Source organism: Ammospiza nelsoni, chromosome 7, assembly GCF_027579445.1.
Source record: "Ammospiza nelsoni isolate bAmmNel1 chromosome 7, bAmmNel1.pri, whole genome shotgun sequence".
NCBI lineage: Eukaryota > Metazoa > Chordata > Aves > Passeriformes > Passerellidae > Ammospiza > Ammospiza nelsoni.
The window spans coordinates 20,555,206-20,573,213 of record NC_080639.1 but is presented as its reverse complement, the minus strand read 5'-3'; the positions used below and the strand labels follow the sequence as shown (position 1 = coordinate 20,573,213).

General features: G+C 35.7%; 1 protein-coding gene across 3 annotated transcripts in view; it reads left to right on the top strand.

Moving 5' to 3' along the window:
* The window catches only part of UBR3 (ubiquitin protein ligase E3 component n-recognin 3), a 99,489-nt gene that overhangs the window by 32,920 nt on the left and 48,561 nt on the right, over positions 1-18,008 (top strand). For 2 of the 3 annotated variants that reach the window (XM_059475581.1, XM_059475580.1), the window contains exons 14-24: positions 850-978; positions 1,076-1,128; positions 1,756-1,889; positions 2,376-2,463; positions 3,841-3,980; positions 7,044-7,140; positions 7,564-7,705; positions 9,918-10,022; positions 11,216-11,389; positions 12,845-13,305; positions 16,227-16,315. In XM_059475581.1, the coding sequence (XP_059331564.1) occupies positions 850-978; positions 1,076-1,128; positions 1,756-1,889; positions 2,376-2,463; positions 3,841-3,980; positions 7,044-7,140; positions 7,564-7,705; positions 9,918-10,022; positions 11,216-11,389; positions 12,845-13,305; positions 16,227-16,315 (1,612 nt within the window). Of the gene's footprint in view, positions 1-849; positions 979-1,075; positions 1,129-1,755; positions 1,890-2,375; positions 2,464-3,840; positions 3,981-7,043; positions 7,141-7,563; positions 7,706-9,917; positions 10,023-11,215; positions 11,390-11,605; positions 11,636-12,844; positions 13,306-16,226; positions 16,316-18,008 lie in introns of all 3 variants that reach the window. The other variant, XM_059475579.1, reaches the window with a different exon arrangement.

Here is an 18,008-nt window from a genome sequence, read left to right as displayed (position 1 = left end):
GTATGCATGTATATGTGTAATGATAGTGAATAAAATTATGAGAGGGCTGGAGCATCTTTGTTATGAAGACAGACTGAGAGAATTGTTGTTCACCCTGGAGAAGAGAAGGCTCTGGGGAGACCTTAGGACCCCTTCTACAGGGGCCTACAAGAGAGCTGGGGGCAAACTTTTTAGCAGGGCCTGTTGCAATAGAACAGGATTAGTGGGTGTAAAGTGAAGTAGGGTTGGTTTAGATGACCTGTAGTACCTTTTTTGCTATGAGGGTGGTACAACACTGGAGCAGGTGGTCCATGGAAGTGGTAGATGCCCCATCCCTGGGAACATCCAGGTTAGATTGGATGGGGCTCTGAACAACCTGACCTAGTTGAAGATGCCCCTGATCATTGCAGGGGGATTGGACTAGAGGACCTTTAAAGATCCCTTTCAATCCAAACTATTCTGTGACTCTCCAAGAAAACCCCAGGAGGACTTCTTACAATGATATGTAGTGACAGGACAAGGGGCAATGGCTTTAAGCTGAAAGAGAGTAGTTAAATGAGATATTACAAGGACATCCTTTGCTGTGAAGGCGGTGAGACACTGGAACAGGTTGCCCAGAAAAGTCAAGGATACCCCATCCCTGGAAGTGTTCAAGACTAGGGTGAATGGGGCTTTAAGCAAACTGGCTTTAAGCACCTGGAAAGTGTCCTTGCCCACGGCATAAGTGTTGGAAATCTTTAAGGTCCCTTCCAATTCAAACTGTTACATGATTTCTATTTTTCTATGGTACCATACTGATGATCTGCTAATATTGAACTGAGTAGCTGAACGCCCCTGAAATGTTTATAACTTTTTATGTTCTCTGAACAGGCAAGTCTTTCTGAAATTCACAGCAATATGTGGGTTAGAAATGGTCTACAAATTAAAGGACAGGCCATGACTTACGTGCAGTCTCATTTCTGCAATTCAATGATTGATCCTGACATTTATCTGCTGCAAGTAAGTTATGTTTTCTGAGGAGCCAAGCCAATATTATTTATCTACAAACTATTGACTAGAATTAATTTAATAAAATTCATTTACTCTCTTTGTACAGGTCTGTGCCTCTAGACTGGACCCAGATTATTTTATTTCATCTGTTTTTGAAAGGTAGGACTAAAAGATGAATGCTTTTGTTCAATGTTGTGCTGGCTGTCGTGCTAATTTATAGCTTGTAATAGAAAAATTGCATATCTGATATATATCTTCAGTGGTACAACTCTGCCTAGCCAAAACTAACACCTAAGGCCTCTACTGAAACAGGTATCTCTTGATTTTAGACAGCATTGGCTTTTGATTTACAGGGCAGTAGTGAAGATATTTGTTTTCTGAGCATCTTTAGGAGTTTTTAAGTTTCATATATGTTCATATGCTAGGATATTCTATCCTGAAGCAGTAGTAAGAGACACAGAATGTTTACTTTTCTGGAAAAAAAATCAGGATTTGAACACCAATTAGTATGCATTAGTTTTTATATGTTGATAAATATAAGGTGTTTTCATGTGGAGTGAATATCAATATAGCACATTCCATTGATAGTTAAATAAAAATTGAAATTTAAAAAGAAGAGGGTTTTCATGTATGTTTGTTTGTACTTTGGGTTTTCATTTGCGCTTTTGTATTTCATTTTTGGTTGTTGTGAATGCTATCCTGAGCTTATCTACTATGTTTCACATTGGTGTTTTAATGTTGGAGAATGTTTAATTGTTGTTTCTGACTTTGCTGATTGCTGTGTAGATTTAAGGTGGTGGATCTGTTAACAATGGCTTCACAGCATCAAAATACTGTTCTTGACTCAGAACATGAAAGGTCCATGCTGGAAGGAGCCTTAACATTTTTGGTCCTTTTGTTAAGTCTTCGTTTACACTTAGGTAAGAGTCACTACTTTAGGAATATCTATACGTAAATAACATTATTACATCTTCATTTATATTCAGCACTTAGTAGGTGCCTTAAAGCTGTTTAACCATATAGTAACTTCAAGCATTCAATGCTCAGTTTCATCTTTGCCAGTTACTGTATTTTAATCCCTTATGAAATAAAAATAGATATGATACATAAAAATGGGAAAAATGGCTTTGATGGAAGTGGGTGATTTGTGTAGGTGATGACATGAAGATTCTGTATCTTTTCCAGAAAGACAGCAAATTGAGTTTATACTGGTATTTTCTGATTGAGATTGTGCCTTTCATAATATTTGCATGCCCCCCTTTTTTTCCCCTGTATTTTTAAGGCATTGTATCATTACTTAATATTAATTTGTATCATGTTTGACATGCTTTTAATGTCAAATGAAAACTGAATGTGTGTCTTAAAATCGTGCTTTTTTAACAACATTTTACATTTCATTGTTCTAGGAATGACAGATGATGAGATCCTCAGAGCAGAGATGGTAGCCCAACTGTGCATGAATGACAGGACACACAGTTCATTATTGGATCTCATATCCTTGGAATATATTCACTAATGTGTCTGAGAATGACAGGTGCTAGGATAGTTGTGAGGCTTGAACAACATGGTTTTAGGTTACATAATTAAAAAACTGTGTGAAGGTGTGTTTGTATGTACTTACTATATGTATACACACAGTATATACTGTATATACTTACTAGCAAAAGCTCCAATTTTGGTTTTTCTTACAGCAAATGCAATACTTTTTAATAGTTTAAATTAGTTTTGATACAAAATGCTGTACTGGTCTTTAGAAGTCTTTTAGGTGTGAGGTAAAATGTGTGTTTTCCAATGACATTGTAGAAAGTTTAGCAAAGCATCACATTTGTCTGGATTTGAGCCTTTGATTTTTGCTAAGTTTATGCCAATATAAAAAGCAGACATTCTACATTGTATTGGCTTTTGCTATCAATAGCTGAAAATGCAAATAATAGCAATCCTGCATGTTGTTTTGACATTAGAGTGAAGTGTATGTGTTATGGGGAAAGAATAGCAAACTTTTAAGAAGTCCTTCTGCACAGGCAAAGGGTTCATGTCCCTGGACAGCTGACTATAAATATGCAGGTTTTCCTGCTACCACTCTTGAGTTGTGTAGGCAAATTAAATAGCTTGTTGTGGTTGCATACAAGAGCTTGCTTGCAATCCAGGTATAGGCAATGAGCAAAATTATTAGGAATATGAAGATAGGAAAGGATGAGATTGAGACTAACAAATGCATAATAACTATTATTATTATTATTATTATTATCTCTAGTAACTAAGTCAAGTATGTAAAATAAGTGATTACTTAGACCAATTCACTTAAGTGAATGACTTAATTATGTAAAAACAAGTGAATAATTTCTATAAGCAATCACTTATCACTGAGCAGAAGTGCTGCTTATGTTTTAGGGTAACGCCAGTAGGTCAGTTAAATATTGCTACTAAAAACAAGAACTATGTAATCCAAGATGCAGAATTATTTATTGTGTTTATGGATCCTGAACTATTTGCTTGCTTTTTCTGCACTTGAATGTAAATGCAACATATTTTCTCCCTTTGAAGAGAGACAGTGTTTGTAAGTAAAGACAGTCACAGAAACTTTATATACACTACAGGTAGAGGTTTCTATTTCTCATTAAGTACTAACAGCTTGAACCAAATATGAAGCAAGTCTTAGTTAAAAAAGTTTAACCTCCTAGCTGAGTGGCTTAGATTCTCTTCAGTACCAGTTACTGTTCTTAGTAGTTGGAGCATACAGACCTCTTGTGGTAAGCACAGAGCACTGCTGAGATGTGGTCTGAAATGACTGATGGAAAATATCAAGAAAGGAGGGAAATTCTGTGTCCTGAAACTAAATTCACTTTGCTTTCCTTAACGTAAGCCTTACATTCCAGAAAACCCTAATCCTAAAAGTGGTATTATTCCAGGAAGCTTAAGCTTTGAATCAGTCCTGTCAGCAGTTGCTGACTTTAAAGCCCCTGTTTTTGAGCCTGGAGGTTCCATGCAACAAGGAATGTACACACCTAAAGGTATGGTAATCAGCATTCTCTTGCAGCACAGTCATTGGTAAGGTGCCTAACCAGGGTTTGTTTGATTTTGTTGTAGTGGGCTTTTTTTCTGTAAAAAACCCAAAAAGCAAACCCAACCTACCAGTGTTGAAAATTGCCCCCCATCCTCCCCACAGAAAAGCCAAACCTACCACAGCCACCAAAACCCCACAAAACTTGACTTTTTCATTATTGTCCACTGCTTATTTAAGAGCATTGTTAAAGACTGTCAGTAGTCTTAAATTGATTTTGATCTAGAGTGAAAATGAGCTTCTTGTACTAAACAGGTACCTTCAGAAAGCAAAGGAAAATACAGAAATGAAAAATTATCTTATTTGTACTTTACTGATCTGCATACTTAATTATTTCTGTGATTTAAATAAATATGGTGTATATTTAGTAGAGTCTAGAACTGTTTGCATTAGTGAAACGTCAAAGATACTTTGAACTTCTCCACCTTTTGACTATTAAAGATACCACGATACATAATTCTTCATTTTATATTGCTCAACTGTATTAGTATCCTGTAACATTTTTTGCTGTCAGTAGTGAGGGCCTAGAAAAAAGTTCAGGCTAGACTTATTATAGAACATTGTTCTGTAATTCTGCAGTGCATACAGTGCAAAACTGACAAGTTTCTTTCCCTGACCAGCTTGTCATCTAAATTGGACTCAACACAGCATTGGTATATCAAAGGAGAGAAATAATTTAAGAACTCAGTGTTCCATTACTGTGTCATGTCACTAAGCAGATAAGCTTGTAGAAATCTGAAATGCTCCATGTGCTCTGGTTGTGCTTCAGGCTAATGGCAAAGCTGAAGAGAGATTAACTCCTTCCTCCCCCACATACCTCCCCTGAGAACTGGGAAGGTTAGAGTCTGGCAATTTTGAAACCATTTGGTTCCATGGATTTTTTGGGGGGGAGTGGTGGTTAATGTAGGTACTAGTATTGTAATAACTTGTAATTGTTTGCCAGTTTTTGTACTGGGAGATTGAAGTGTCAATAAAGCTCTTTTATACAAATTACAACTAGGGAAATAATCTTGTGAAACCAGAGTTTTGGAAATTGATTCATCTTGGTTTTTTGATGTGCAGTTAGGCAGCTTAACACCCATGTATCTAAAATAACTTACTTTTATTGTTACATAAACTGCATTTCCTTATGTCCTGTCCAGTTTCTGGAGCTCATTACATGCTGGTCATTTTCATAACACAATGTGAAGGAAAAAGAGATGGATTATTCTGTTTTTAATTATAGCACTTCATATTTAGGGAATCTAATGCTAGATTACAGTGTTTGGAGTTTTTTGTATATAGTTTGGGTTTTTTTTTTAACTTAGGTAAACTGTATATTCCAGAGGTAAACTGTCTTAAGTATCTCATCTATAGCATTGAACAATGAAGTGATTTATGACACTATACAGATTCCCTTTTTTTAAAGTAATAAAAGCTGAAAAATCTTCTGTAGGAATAAAAGCTGGCATGGCTTTCTTTACCCTCTTAACTGTTCATATTCCCTGTAAGATTATATAGGTTCTCAGACCCTTTGCTTTTAAGAATTGTAGTTTGTGGCCTGTCATAGTTAAAGCAAGTCATGATCAGATCAATTCCCTCTAATCCTCTAATCCCTTGTTTCCTTAAATTTGAGGGGGTGGAATCTACTTTATGTTCACAGATCCCTGGATTTTGTTCCATTAACCATCATTTAAAAAACCAAAACCAACCAAAACCAACTTCCAGAGCCAGGTTCTTTCTGACACTGTAGATTTGTGTGCTGAAGATGAGCTCTATGTGCATTTCCAATATTCACTGTATGGCTCACTCAGTCCTTTTTTCCCATTAGGCATTAGCAGCCCAAACAAGCTTGGTGTGTGCTTCTGACTGCAATACTAAATTCTGTTCAGAAAAAATGTGGGGTTTTTTTTCACAAGCTAAATTTGATTGTATTTAATACACAAACTTTGCTAGGTTCTCTCCCTCAGCAGTCTGTGAGGATATGTGTAGAACTGTTAGTCTTAGCAGGGGTTAATGTATAGAGGATAGGCCACTAGGTGTGATTATAGACACTTGTCTTCCTGCCTGGGGAAAATTAATCTCAGAAGTGTGGTAAAGCTGCTTATTGCTGCCTGTGGGAACTTTGAAGGATGTTGTGAGCACTTGTGTTACGTTACGCCTGCTGGTGGAGCTCAAATTCTGTATCCGCTGGGTTTCTTCCTCCTTTTGGGGTCATTGAATCTTGCCTTCATTTTTTGTGTTATGAGAGCTAAACACTTCTAAGCAATTCATAGAATTAGTGTCTTCATTTGGCTTTAGATTGGAACTTTGTTTTGTTTTTTAATAACTTATAAATAGAAAAAAAGGCCATCAAATGGGATATTTTTATAGACTGTTTGGACTTTTCTGTTTGTGATTGCTCTGAACAGCCACTCTGGATGTTATTCTAGAGCTACTAAATTAAATGGATGTAACTAAGATTTTAATGCTGAAATAATGCATAATACTAGTTATAAAACAAAGGCATATTTGTAAAGGATTGATCACAAATATCATTTGATACAAAGCTTGACCATTTTTGATACTGAACAAGACTTTTGTTGGAGCAATTTTGTTCACTGCACTTAAAGTTAAAATATCATTCACCTGCTAACAGCTTCACAGTCTTTAGTTCCTCCTTTCAAGAGGCTTGTGCTTATCACGTACAAAGTGAAAAATACTGTAAGCTTTTTCTCACAAGTACTTGGAAATGACAAAGAGCAAAACAAGTCGCATATAGAATTGATGTTTTGGGAGTTGCTTAATAAAGTGTCCCTTTTTTATTTTTGAAACCAATCAAAATTTTGCAAGAAATATTTTTCTAGTTTGATAAAGAGTGGTAATTATTAGTATAGAAAGTATTATTAGTTAGAATTATTATAAATTGCCGTAGTTTGCCAGGAAAAATTATATAATAGAAGTGACATAATTAAAGCTAGTTAAGGAGAGAATCTAAAATAAGTGGTAAGGTCTTTAAAGAGAATGTTAACATGCAATTTCTTTTAAACAACAGCTGAAGTTTGGGATAAGGAATTTGACCCTGTCATGGTAATTCTTCGAACAGTTTACCGCAGAGATGTGCAGTCTGCCATGGACAGATACACAGCGTTGTAAGTTGGATCATTTTTAGAAATGCAACATCATCCTCTGGCTCATTTCACAACAAATGTTTTGTTTTCACTGCCTGATAATGCTAATCACTTTATCAGTGTTTTCAAGCCCCAGATTTGTTCTTGAGTAAATAGTCTATAACAAGCAATATCAGAGTTTTGGTTATCTTAGTCTCTTACTCTTCCATAAATGTTTAAAAATACACCAGAAGGGCCACAGACAAAGTAGTGAATGTCATCACAGATAAAATACTTAACCAAAGATATTGTTTAAAAATCATTTACAGCTTACTTGAAGTCTTATCTATTTTTATTTAGTTTACACTTAGGTCCACAAAGCAAAGTTTATCTATAGCAGTGGCAGGTTTCTACATTATTGCAGTGTTTAACAGTGGTTTCAACATTTAACATTTGTTTCAACAGCTTAAAGCAAAGTGGCAAATTCCCTGGAAACCCATGGCCTCCTTACAAGAAGAGAACACCGCTACACCCAAGTTACAGAGGGCTGATAAAGCTTTTGCACTGTAAAACTCTGCACATTGTGCTCTTCACACTTCTTTACAAGGTACAGTCACGATTTGCATTAAGTGCATTGGTTCACTTCGACATTTTTACAGAAGTTCTTAGAAGCATGACTTTTTAAACTTTATTTGGAGTAGTCAGGTTCCATTTAATATAACATTTTTGGTTTTGGTTTATTTTTCTAGTACGAGTTTTTTTCCCTACCACTTAGATTATTTCACGAATGATTGTTTCATATGCACACACTAAGTCAGTACCCAAGTGGCTGAAAGATCCTGTTCCACTCTAAGGAACACTGTATTAACCATCAGAGGTGCCATTCAGATTGCTCTTCCATGATGGTTTCAGGGAGCACAGTGGCATAAGTGGTGTTCTTCTGGCTCCCATTGCAGAATTTTAAGGCATCAGCAGTGGCTGTTCAAAAATACAAACTTTAATAGCTTTAAATCCTCAATGTCAAATAAGTCTCGAAACTCTTGTTTCTAACATCATTTCCCAAATATATTCTGGCTTTTGATAATGTTTTAGCAACTGTTTTTTTAGGGCTAATTGGTGCCTTTAAGTTATGTTTGGTTTTATCTTTGATAGTTTGCTGCTGTCTTCAAGAGAAGCAAGGCTTTTTGAAGAGTCCATTCATCAGAATATGGACTTTGAATCTGTACTTAGAAAGTGTTTTCAAAGCAGTGTGCTGCAGAGGCAGATGAGGGACTACAAAAATTGCTTTGAGTAACATTTTTCCTGGGCAGACTTTTACTTCTGTGCTCTTCTAAGGACTCCCAGCTTACCTAAAATTGGTATTTTGTTTCACTGTTAAATTTCTGTTGAATAGAAAATATTTGTTGTACTACAGGAAGGCTGGTGAAGGAAAGGAGATCTTGGGACTACATAGAAGATCAAATAATGTTTTGACATGGAACAAAAATCGAGACTATGGGGAAGGAATGCATCATCTTTTACTGTCCTGCTTGGGTGTCTTAGGCCACTTTTTCTCTTAGTCCATTAAGAACCCTCAAGGGCTTAAATCTTGAGAATCTTAGCCATTACTGGGTTGCTGTTTTAGCTGGAATACCAAATACTTTCCCACCAGATTTATGGAGGATGGAAAATACATAGTTAGTTGATTTTGTAGGTTGGCTTAAGTAATGCCTGCTCTCTTTGTGAAATTTTCCCAATTCATGACAGCCTTTATTATATTTCCTGGCTTTTGGGACTTCTGTGGAAGAGCAGTAAACTCTGTTTGGTGATGTTACTTTTCAGAAGCATTGGTCAATATGACTTTTGATTCCAACTGCCACAATTACACGTGCTCTTCATATGAACAGAATACTGAGTCCTCTTTCAATTAAATAACCTCTATCGTCTCAGATTTGTTTGGGCTTGATTAAATCAGCTCCTCAGTCACTTTTTAGTGACTTTAATATTGTAAAACAATGTTATTTCTAAGAACTTTGTCTCTCTGATGTTTCTAATGGCTTTATCTACTGAGAAAATTCATCCATTCAAAAACAAGTCATATTTAAGACTTTACTAGGCTACAGTCTAAAAATACTAATTTGTATAATAGCCTGTCTACAATGATATTTTAAACATATTTTCTCACCCACTTTTTTGGTAACTTACATTTTTTTGCCATTTTCTTTCCTTTAGTTCAGAGTATTCTCCAGAGGAAAGTTGTCCTGGTTTTTAATTTTAGCAGTATTGGTTCTTCCTCTCAATGCATTGAAAGCTGTGTTGGAAGAAAGATGTGGGCATTTATTAATTTAAAGATAAGATATTTTATTATTTTTAACTAAAAAAGATTATGTGGAGGTGGTTATGAGCTAAAGTGATGTTAACCTTTGTGGTGTTCCCAGTTATGCCAGCATCACTGATAGGACCAGGACCTTGTGAGGCCTTTGGTGATTGATGACCTGAAAAGGGGAGGGAAGGTGGGAGCAGCTTTTTGCTTGTAATTGGCAGTAGTGGTGTCTGTGCAGCTGTACCTGTCACTCTGGTGTTCATGCAAATCACAGCTTGAACTAGTAATGGCTTTAAGGTAAAAATTTGTTTGACTGGAAAGACATAAAATCAAATTTTGCTTTTGTGGTGATGATCAAAGGTTAGGTTTCTTTCTAAATCTCAAACAATTTTAAATTAAATTGAAAACAAACAAAAAAAATTCCACAAAAACTGAAGTCCAAAATGTATTTTGGACTCCTTAAGTTTAGATGTACAGAAGTCTTAATCTTCTATGATGTGTCTCTTTTCCTACCTAGATATTAATGGATCATCAGAATTTATCAGAGCATGTGCTTTGCATGGTTTTATATTTGATTGAGCTGGGGTTGGAAAATTCTCCTGAACAAGAATCAGATGAAGAGGTAAGAATAAATACCATCATTTTCTTCAAAATACAGAGGTATTTTGTAATGATTCAGTATTCTTTAAAATTGGATTTTACCATAGTAGTTAGAATAAAGCATCTTTATTAACTTATATGGGGAACAACTAATAAAACAATAAAAACATACTGTTGTGAGGAAGAGTATGGTATCTTGTTATGTTTTTCAGCAGTTTCTGTATATGAGGTCTCACTACACAGATTGATAAGATCTTTACCACTGTGTAAATTAGAAATTATGCAAAAAAATTTAAATCATTAGGTCTAAAAATCTCTAAATTTTCACCTGAAACCCTTATCATTGAGCATTTTATTGCTACAGATCTATATCTTCAAAAATACGTGAATAAGTCAGAATTTTAATTCTGCTTTTAATTCTACTTTTAATGATATTTGAATATAAACAGCCATTATTTTTGTGATTCCAAATTCCCTTTTATTACCATAGTTTTTTAACTGATCAACACTGATTTTTCACTAAGAATCTGCCACATTTTTTTCCAGAGATTGACTTCTGTATAATTCTGATTTTTTATATTAATTTTCGATTGTACAGCTTAGGATTACTCTGGAGTTCCTTTTACTTCTGCTAGCTAGCACCACTGGCTGTATTTGACTATATTCATATAAAATACTTAGACCTATATATATATCAGCCTGTGGTCCTCACGGGACTCACATCAGTTATCAAACTTTGAAAGTTTTTAAAAGGTATATTAGCTTTGTTGAGGTACGTTGTTGTAATCTTCACTGCAGTGTTGTTCTTGCCCCTCTGCTGGGGCTCTTCTCCATTCTCTGCAGCACAGTCCTTCCTGTCTTCTCAGGGGCTCCTCCTGGGCTCTTGACCCACCCCTTTTATCCCAGCTATCTTTACAAGCCACAGCTGCTGCCCAACTAAGGACTTTGCAGCTGTGACTCATTTAGAATAGCTAGGACCCACCAAATATAATATAGATATTCACTAGGACTCCTACTATACTTCAGTTGTTGTATTCTTATTGTTGTTATAACAATACATATATTCAGGCCCCCACAGTACGTAATGTTCAACATACTGTTCCTATCTCATGAAGATATTATGGCCTCTGTTATACAGTTACAAAAGCAGCAAAATTATTTAATATTAGAAATTTGATAAGAGAAAGTATACCACAGTTTGCTTAATTGTTTTAGGAGTCTGCAGGTGGACAAGAGCGTTGCCACGATAGTTGGTTTCCAGGCAGTAATTTGGTTTCTAACATGCGTCACTTCATTAACTATGTCCGAGTAAGAGTACCAGAAACTGCTCCTGAGGTGAAGAGAGAACCACCTGCAAGTACAAGTTCTGATGGTTTAGCTTCATCACAAGTAAGTGGATAAAATACCAGATTCTCTGGGTTAGTTTAAGTTATTGCCTGTGTTGGCATTTTTGTTAGTTTTGTTACTGTTTTTATGAGTTCCTTAGGATATTTTTCCTTCAGTTATTTTTCCTATATTTACTGATAGCCGAAATAGAAGTTATTTCCAATGATGCCTCCTTCCTAACGATGTATTTAATGACTTTTTTTGTCCTCAATCTACCAGAGTTCAAGGCGGAAGAGCCTCCAGAGAGAGGTAGATCTGTGTGCAGTTTGTTCTCCTAAGCCATTAACTAGCAATGTGCTTTAATTGTGCTCACCTTAACTTTCAGTGGAATCCTCTAATTTTCCTGAATTTCCTTTTAATTCATATTGCAAGGACTCGTGCTTTTTTCATGTTCTTGATGGTAATGTTAGCTGGCAGACTTTGAAGCAATAAAACATTTTTAATATGTATTTGGAAATAAAAGCTTCCTATCAAATATAAAATGCCGTTGATAGCTTACTGCTTGAGCTTTGTGTTTAGGCCTGTTTGATCTTGCCAAGATACTACTAACATTTAATAATGTAGAATAGTCTTAGCTTTCTTCAGTCTAGGTAAGTTTAACCTTATATTGAAAGGGCTTTTCAAATTATTAATAGCAATTTGTTGTTGTTGTTGTGAAACAAAGGAATACATAAATGGTGGGATCCTGAAAGATTTATGGCCAGTAGATGATACAATCTCTGGGTCAGTGTTGGTTTTGTATCTGTTTTATACAGCACTTCAACTGTGTGCCAGATGTAGCAGAATACAGTGCATATTTCTTTTGCATGTTCATGTCAGAAAAATAGACAAAACCTAAAGTAGGGACATGGTATACATGGTACTGCAAGCAAGAGTAGTATAAGAGATCTAAATGGGCTCTGTCATTAAAGTAACTGCACTCCTATGCTCACATGCCCTGGATAGCAAGTTCTGGCAAACAGGCTTGTGTGGCTTCTGGATGCTACCTAATAAATCCAGATAAAATGCACAATGTTCATGGGGATCTGTGGGCTCACCTGTATTCACCTGTGTGATGTAATGAGTTACATTGTGCAACAGCACTCACTAGATTTGAATAAAGGCATTTAAATGACATAAAGATACTGAAGTTATTACCATTCTAGAAAAACTAAGGAAATATTACGTGGATAACAGAATTGTAAGTTAGACTAGAGTAAAACCAGTTGCTAGATTTTTCGGTATGGATATTTTCATTTGGTACTTGGCTTTTTATGCAGTTGCATATAACACTTGTACAAAAATACAATATGCAGGTTTAGTATTTTGTTGTCCTAATTTTCAAGACATTTTGGGAGTGGAAAAGAATCTTTGTTTCATGCTTTTCTTCCTAGCTTCAAATATTTTTCGTAGTTTTAGAAATGTGGGTTGTTTATACTTGTATTTTTGCAAATTAATCATGATAATTTTTTTCCCAAGAACTCAGGGACAGCTCAAGTGTTCAGTTTGGTGGCAGAACGTCGGAAGAAATTTCAGGAGATCATCAATCGGAACACCAGCGAGGCAAATCAGGTGGTTCGGCCCAAAACATCGATGAAATGGTCAGCACCTGGTGCAACTCCACAGTTAACCACAGCCATTCTAGAAGTCAAGGAGAGCATACTGTCTTTGCTGATTAAATTGCATCACAAACTCTCAGGAAAACAAAACTCTTACTATCCTCCATGGCTGGATGATGTGGATGTTTTAATCCACCCAGAAATTCCGAGGTACTCGCACGGAGATGGAATGACAGCAGTAGAAAGAATTTTACTGAAAGCTGCTGTACAGAGCAGACTGAATAAACGTATCATTGAAGAGATATGCAGGAAGGTGACACCTCCTGTACCACCAAAAAAGATCAGTTCTGCAGAGAAGAAAACTTTGGATAAAGAAGAAAGGTAACTTTAATAGCAAGATAAAGGAGCAGTAGAAGGACAGTGTGTGTTGTGCATCTATTGATTGATCTTTAGGATTTTGTATGAATTACATACTAAAAGAATGAGTCTGGAAGGTATGAGAGACAGAGATTGACATTTGGGGGATGTCAGACTCAGCTGCAAAGAATTGGCTGGAGTGGGAAGAGACTGACACTTGGCTGGTGCAAAGGGCTGGAACATGGGATTTGAGAGGAGTGGAGAGTGCAGAGTGTTGGAGGGTTAGGGCATACAAAGTGGGGAATTCAGGTCAGAGTACTTACCTCAGTAACTGCAGTAGAGAGCACAGGCTGGGTGAACAAGAAGACAGTTGAGTACTTGTCCATCCAGTATTTTGAAGGGTTTATGTAACCAGAATATGTAGTTACGGTTCTAGAAATTTGAGTAGAAAAGTGCAGTCCTCTGACTCAGTAGGTTTCTGGATTACTTTTATTTTTCTGCTATTTTATTTGTTTGGAAACAAATTTTTCATTAAAATCTCTCTGATATGTCCAAGGCCTACACTGTACTGGAAAATAACACATAGGAATATGGCAAATAGATTTAATATATGTGTATGCTGCATACTTTACAAAGTAAAATTATTTTTGTCCTGCTTTATTTAATAGTTTAATTTTCAACACTGTTTGTAATAGTTCATTTAATGAGCAAAATAGTCAGGGTTTAGCATGTAAAATTGCTAATCAGAAGGAGCCAGAATGAATAGCTGCTTTAGATAAAACACAGCTACATTTTGGGCACCTAATCATTAATGTGGTACTCAATAGTGCTAGATTTATGTACAGGAGAAGCAGGGGCATGGGTGAAACAAGTAACTTTTCATATATATACTTTTCATATATAGTAAAAGGGTAAAGTCATTCCCTCAATAAAAAGATGTGATATTTTCAAGGATCTGTGGGAGGCCCACTAAGTTTTCAGTTAAGTTTGGGGACTAAAGCAATGGTAAAAGTGAATGTTTCCCTTTTTTTGTTGTTCTGAGTGATTATGATCATCTTTTCAAATTTATAATGGTATTGGTGGACTGATGAAGTTTATTGAAGGACAGTGTGATAACTGAAATGACTAAAGACAATGTAGAGTGACAATGTTCATAAAGCCAGGGTGCAGTTTTTACCCTTTCAATTGTTTTAATTTTCCCCCCAATTCCAGTTTTGTGTCAGTGAAGACTGAGCAGACTGTGAACATTAAGCAATCACCTTTTTTTAGCTTCAACATATAATGGCATCACTCAGGCAGTGGATTGTTGCCATAGAAACTGAAATACAGGACTAGAAGCAAGCTTGAGCTGCTTGCAGTATTTTTTCAATTGCAGTGTCATATTCCCATGGGCCATCATGGAAAATTACTGAGCTGTACTGAATCTGTCAGAATTTGTTTATGTCTTCTTATTAAATGCATCTATTTACAGTCACTCTGCTTTTAGTTGAGGTGTTGAGAAATTTCCAGGGAGAAATAAATAAAATCAAGTCTAGTGAATGCTCTGGTCTGATCCTCAGAATAATGAATCTTAGTGATGTCGTAAGTAGAAGTTATTTTGAGAAATGGTGACTGCAAAATGTAGCAGACAAATGGGCAGAGGTATTGGGGTCTTTCAGGTGCCTTTAAGAAAACAAATTAGAAGCTTTGACTTACAAGCAAGTCCCCTCAGGATGACAGGTTACACTCTGTGAGCTGCTTTGGGCCTGTGCATGCCAGCTCCTGTGCAGGACACTGATAATCACACAGTGCTTGAGACTTAAGAGCACTCACCCATCAGGGTATCAGACACCAAGTGATATTTCTAAAGCCCATGTTAGTTATCTGAATCATCTCTGAGCACTGGAAAAAATGCATTGTAAATGCTGGTGCACAGAATTTGTAGCTATGATAGAACTTCTGTAGCTGCACTGGGGAGGTGCTGTGTAACCCCCTCAGCTGAGGACATTTTTTGTGTGGTGAGCAGCTGTGCTTTAGGGCTTTTGTTTGGTTTTCTCACTTCCACAGTCCCATTTCCTCTATTTGTAAACACATGTCAAAGTAAGGAAAATGAATGTCTGTTTTCTTTATCGTTTTACATCCATCAATATTCCTGTACCCATTGCAGTATGTATTTGTATAGGGAGTTATAGAGCTGGTCATACAGCCTTGGACAGGTCACTGAAACAGTTTAAACAGAAGAATAGACAAGTGCAAGCCTCTGGTGTTTTTCATTTATAAATCCAGAGCTGTGAACAATGAGGAGAAGTTAGTGAAGTCAGCTTGGCCTCAGGGAGATAAAGGCTTTAATCTGGATGCAATCTCAAGGTTCTTTAAATCCCAGTATAAAAGCTGTTGGTGGCCAGTATTTTGGGTGGAAGTGGGGGAAAAGGAACCACTGTGAGGAGGCTTAGCTGGAAAATAAATTATTCATAGTTGTTTCCCATGCCATCAAAAGCTTGATATCAAAAGGGAGTGAGGTAGGCTTTTATTATTGTTGTTATTATTAACTTGAAAATGTTGATTTCTCACAGAAGTACTAATTTTTGTACAAATGACATTGCTCTCTGGTTTTCATCCCATGTGGAGCAGATAAAAAAGTTTCAAGATTAAGGTATTGAGTTCCTTTTCTTGTGATGGTATGGCCTAATTTGTTAAAATATCTTGTGGTGAACACCTTTGAAGGGTGTTTCAGGACAGCATTTTATTCCGTTTTTTTCAGACTCAAAAGAAAGCAACACTAATTTCTCTAAAAACTGTGCTTTAGAAAAGCAAAAGAATCCTTTTTTAGGCTTGGTAATTATCCCTTAATATCAACCTTCATTTGGAATGATACTGTTTAAGGTGGTAATTGTAATCAGCTTGACATTTTCAAGGGGTTTTTTTGCTCCATGTTTATTTTTCTTCTTCCCCCTTCCTTCACACAGACGACAGAAGGCCAGAGAAAGGCAACAGAAACTGTTGGCTGAATTTGCCTCGAGGCAGAAAAGCTTCATGGAAACTGCCATGGATGTTGGTAAGGTTTTGTGTGGTTGACTGCTTGCTTTTATGTCTTTTCCCACATGTTAGTATTAAGGTTTCTACTCAGTTTAAAAGACAAAGACACACACAAAAAAACCCCCAATCACCTAACCAAACAGGAAATCCCCCCTCAGATTCTGCTATTGTATCCACTTGTTAACTTTACACTTAGGGAGCCTAACTTTGATTATAGGACAGATACTGCTAAATATATAATTGCTAAAAAATAGATTAAATCTGTAGGACATAAATTTATTCCTAGTTTTTGTTAATATAGAGTACATGAAATTATTAAATACATGATATGTTTTAAAGTATTTACATTTAATATAAAATGTCCCCAAATTAGTTTGTCTTTTTAAGATTGTATTTTCTTTAATCTGTAGTAATAAAATTTAAGATTATTTCTCCATAGACCCTCAAAGTTCAATACGATGAAAATTTTAGCTTTTAAATGTGTTTATGGATCTAAGGAAAACATAATTTTCAGATCACCTCAGTTGCTATAAGTGATAACGTATAGAAATCTTCAATTTCTTCTATTTCAAATACTGTCTTTACACACAATCAGGTTTTGTTTTTCTTGAGGGTAAGTTCTCTCAGATTCTCCTGTGTAGAAGTGCATAATCCCGATTAGTTTGTGTTCAGCTGAGGAATGGAAAATATTTTTGTCATTTGGGTCACTTCATAGAAAATTAGCACTTCTGAAAGATAAGTAAAAGCTGGAATCTTCCCAGACCTTCCATCAAGTATCATCTGCTGTGAAGTTTTGATTTGAATTTAAGCATTAGTTAGAAATATTTTGATAACTGTATTTGCTGAAAAAGTCTATCTTTTGAAATTGTTAAATTCCCTTCAGTTCATAGGTTGCTGAGAAAATTGGTTCATTTATATTTACTAAGGTTTTGGATACCTTAGAAAACTTAAATGGGGGAGGGTGTGCAATACTCTAATTTTAATCTGCGAACTTTGTATTAAGTCAACCTCACTAAATGGCAGCTATTTGTTTGTAATCTAATTGTTAAAGTAAGGAAGAAGAACCTTGCAGTTCTCCTTATTAAAAATTAAGTTTTTATATGGAAAGTAGCTGGAAACTTCGAATCTTCAGTCACTTATATTTTGAATTTATCATATCTCAACTTTGAAATTGATGGGATTTATATATGAAATCAGATCTGTATCTATATATCTGTCTACCTACCTATTTATATATATATATGGATATAAATGTACCTGTCAATAGCTATATAGCTATGTTTGCATATATGCATAAATGTGTGTAATTCCTTCCATGCACAGATTTTATAAGCTATGTACTGCTTTGATTTGTGGATGAATCATGGTAGCTAAATCAGTAAATTACATACCATTTTTTTTGTGAAGGACTGTGAATACTTAGCTTTTAGTTAATTCATATTAAATTCTCAGGTAGACCTGGGCTTTATTGTTATGATTGTGCATTAAAAAGTTCTTGGGCATGCAAGATTTAAATCACTTGCTTCTTAGTATTTAAAGAATTAGTAACTCCAGAAGCTTCAATGTAAAATGTAGTGTTTATTGTTAATTATACCAGATCATGCGCAGCACTACATAGAATCAACCTAATGAACTACATTTTCATAAAGTTAATTCTTCATAAAGACATTTGGCCACAACTTAATAGAATTCCAGGCATTGTGTTAACTAAT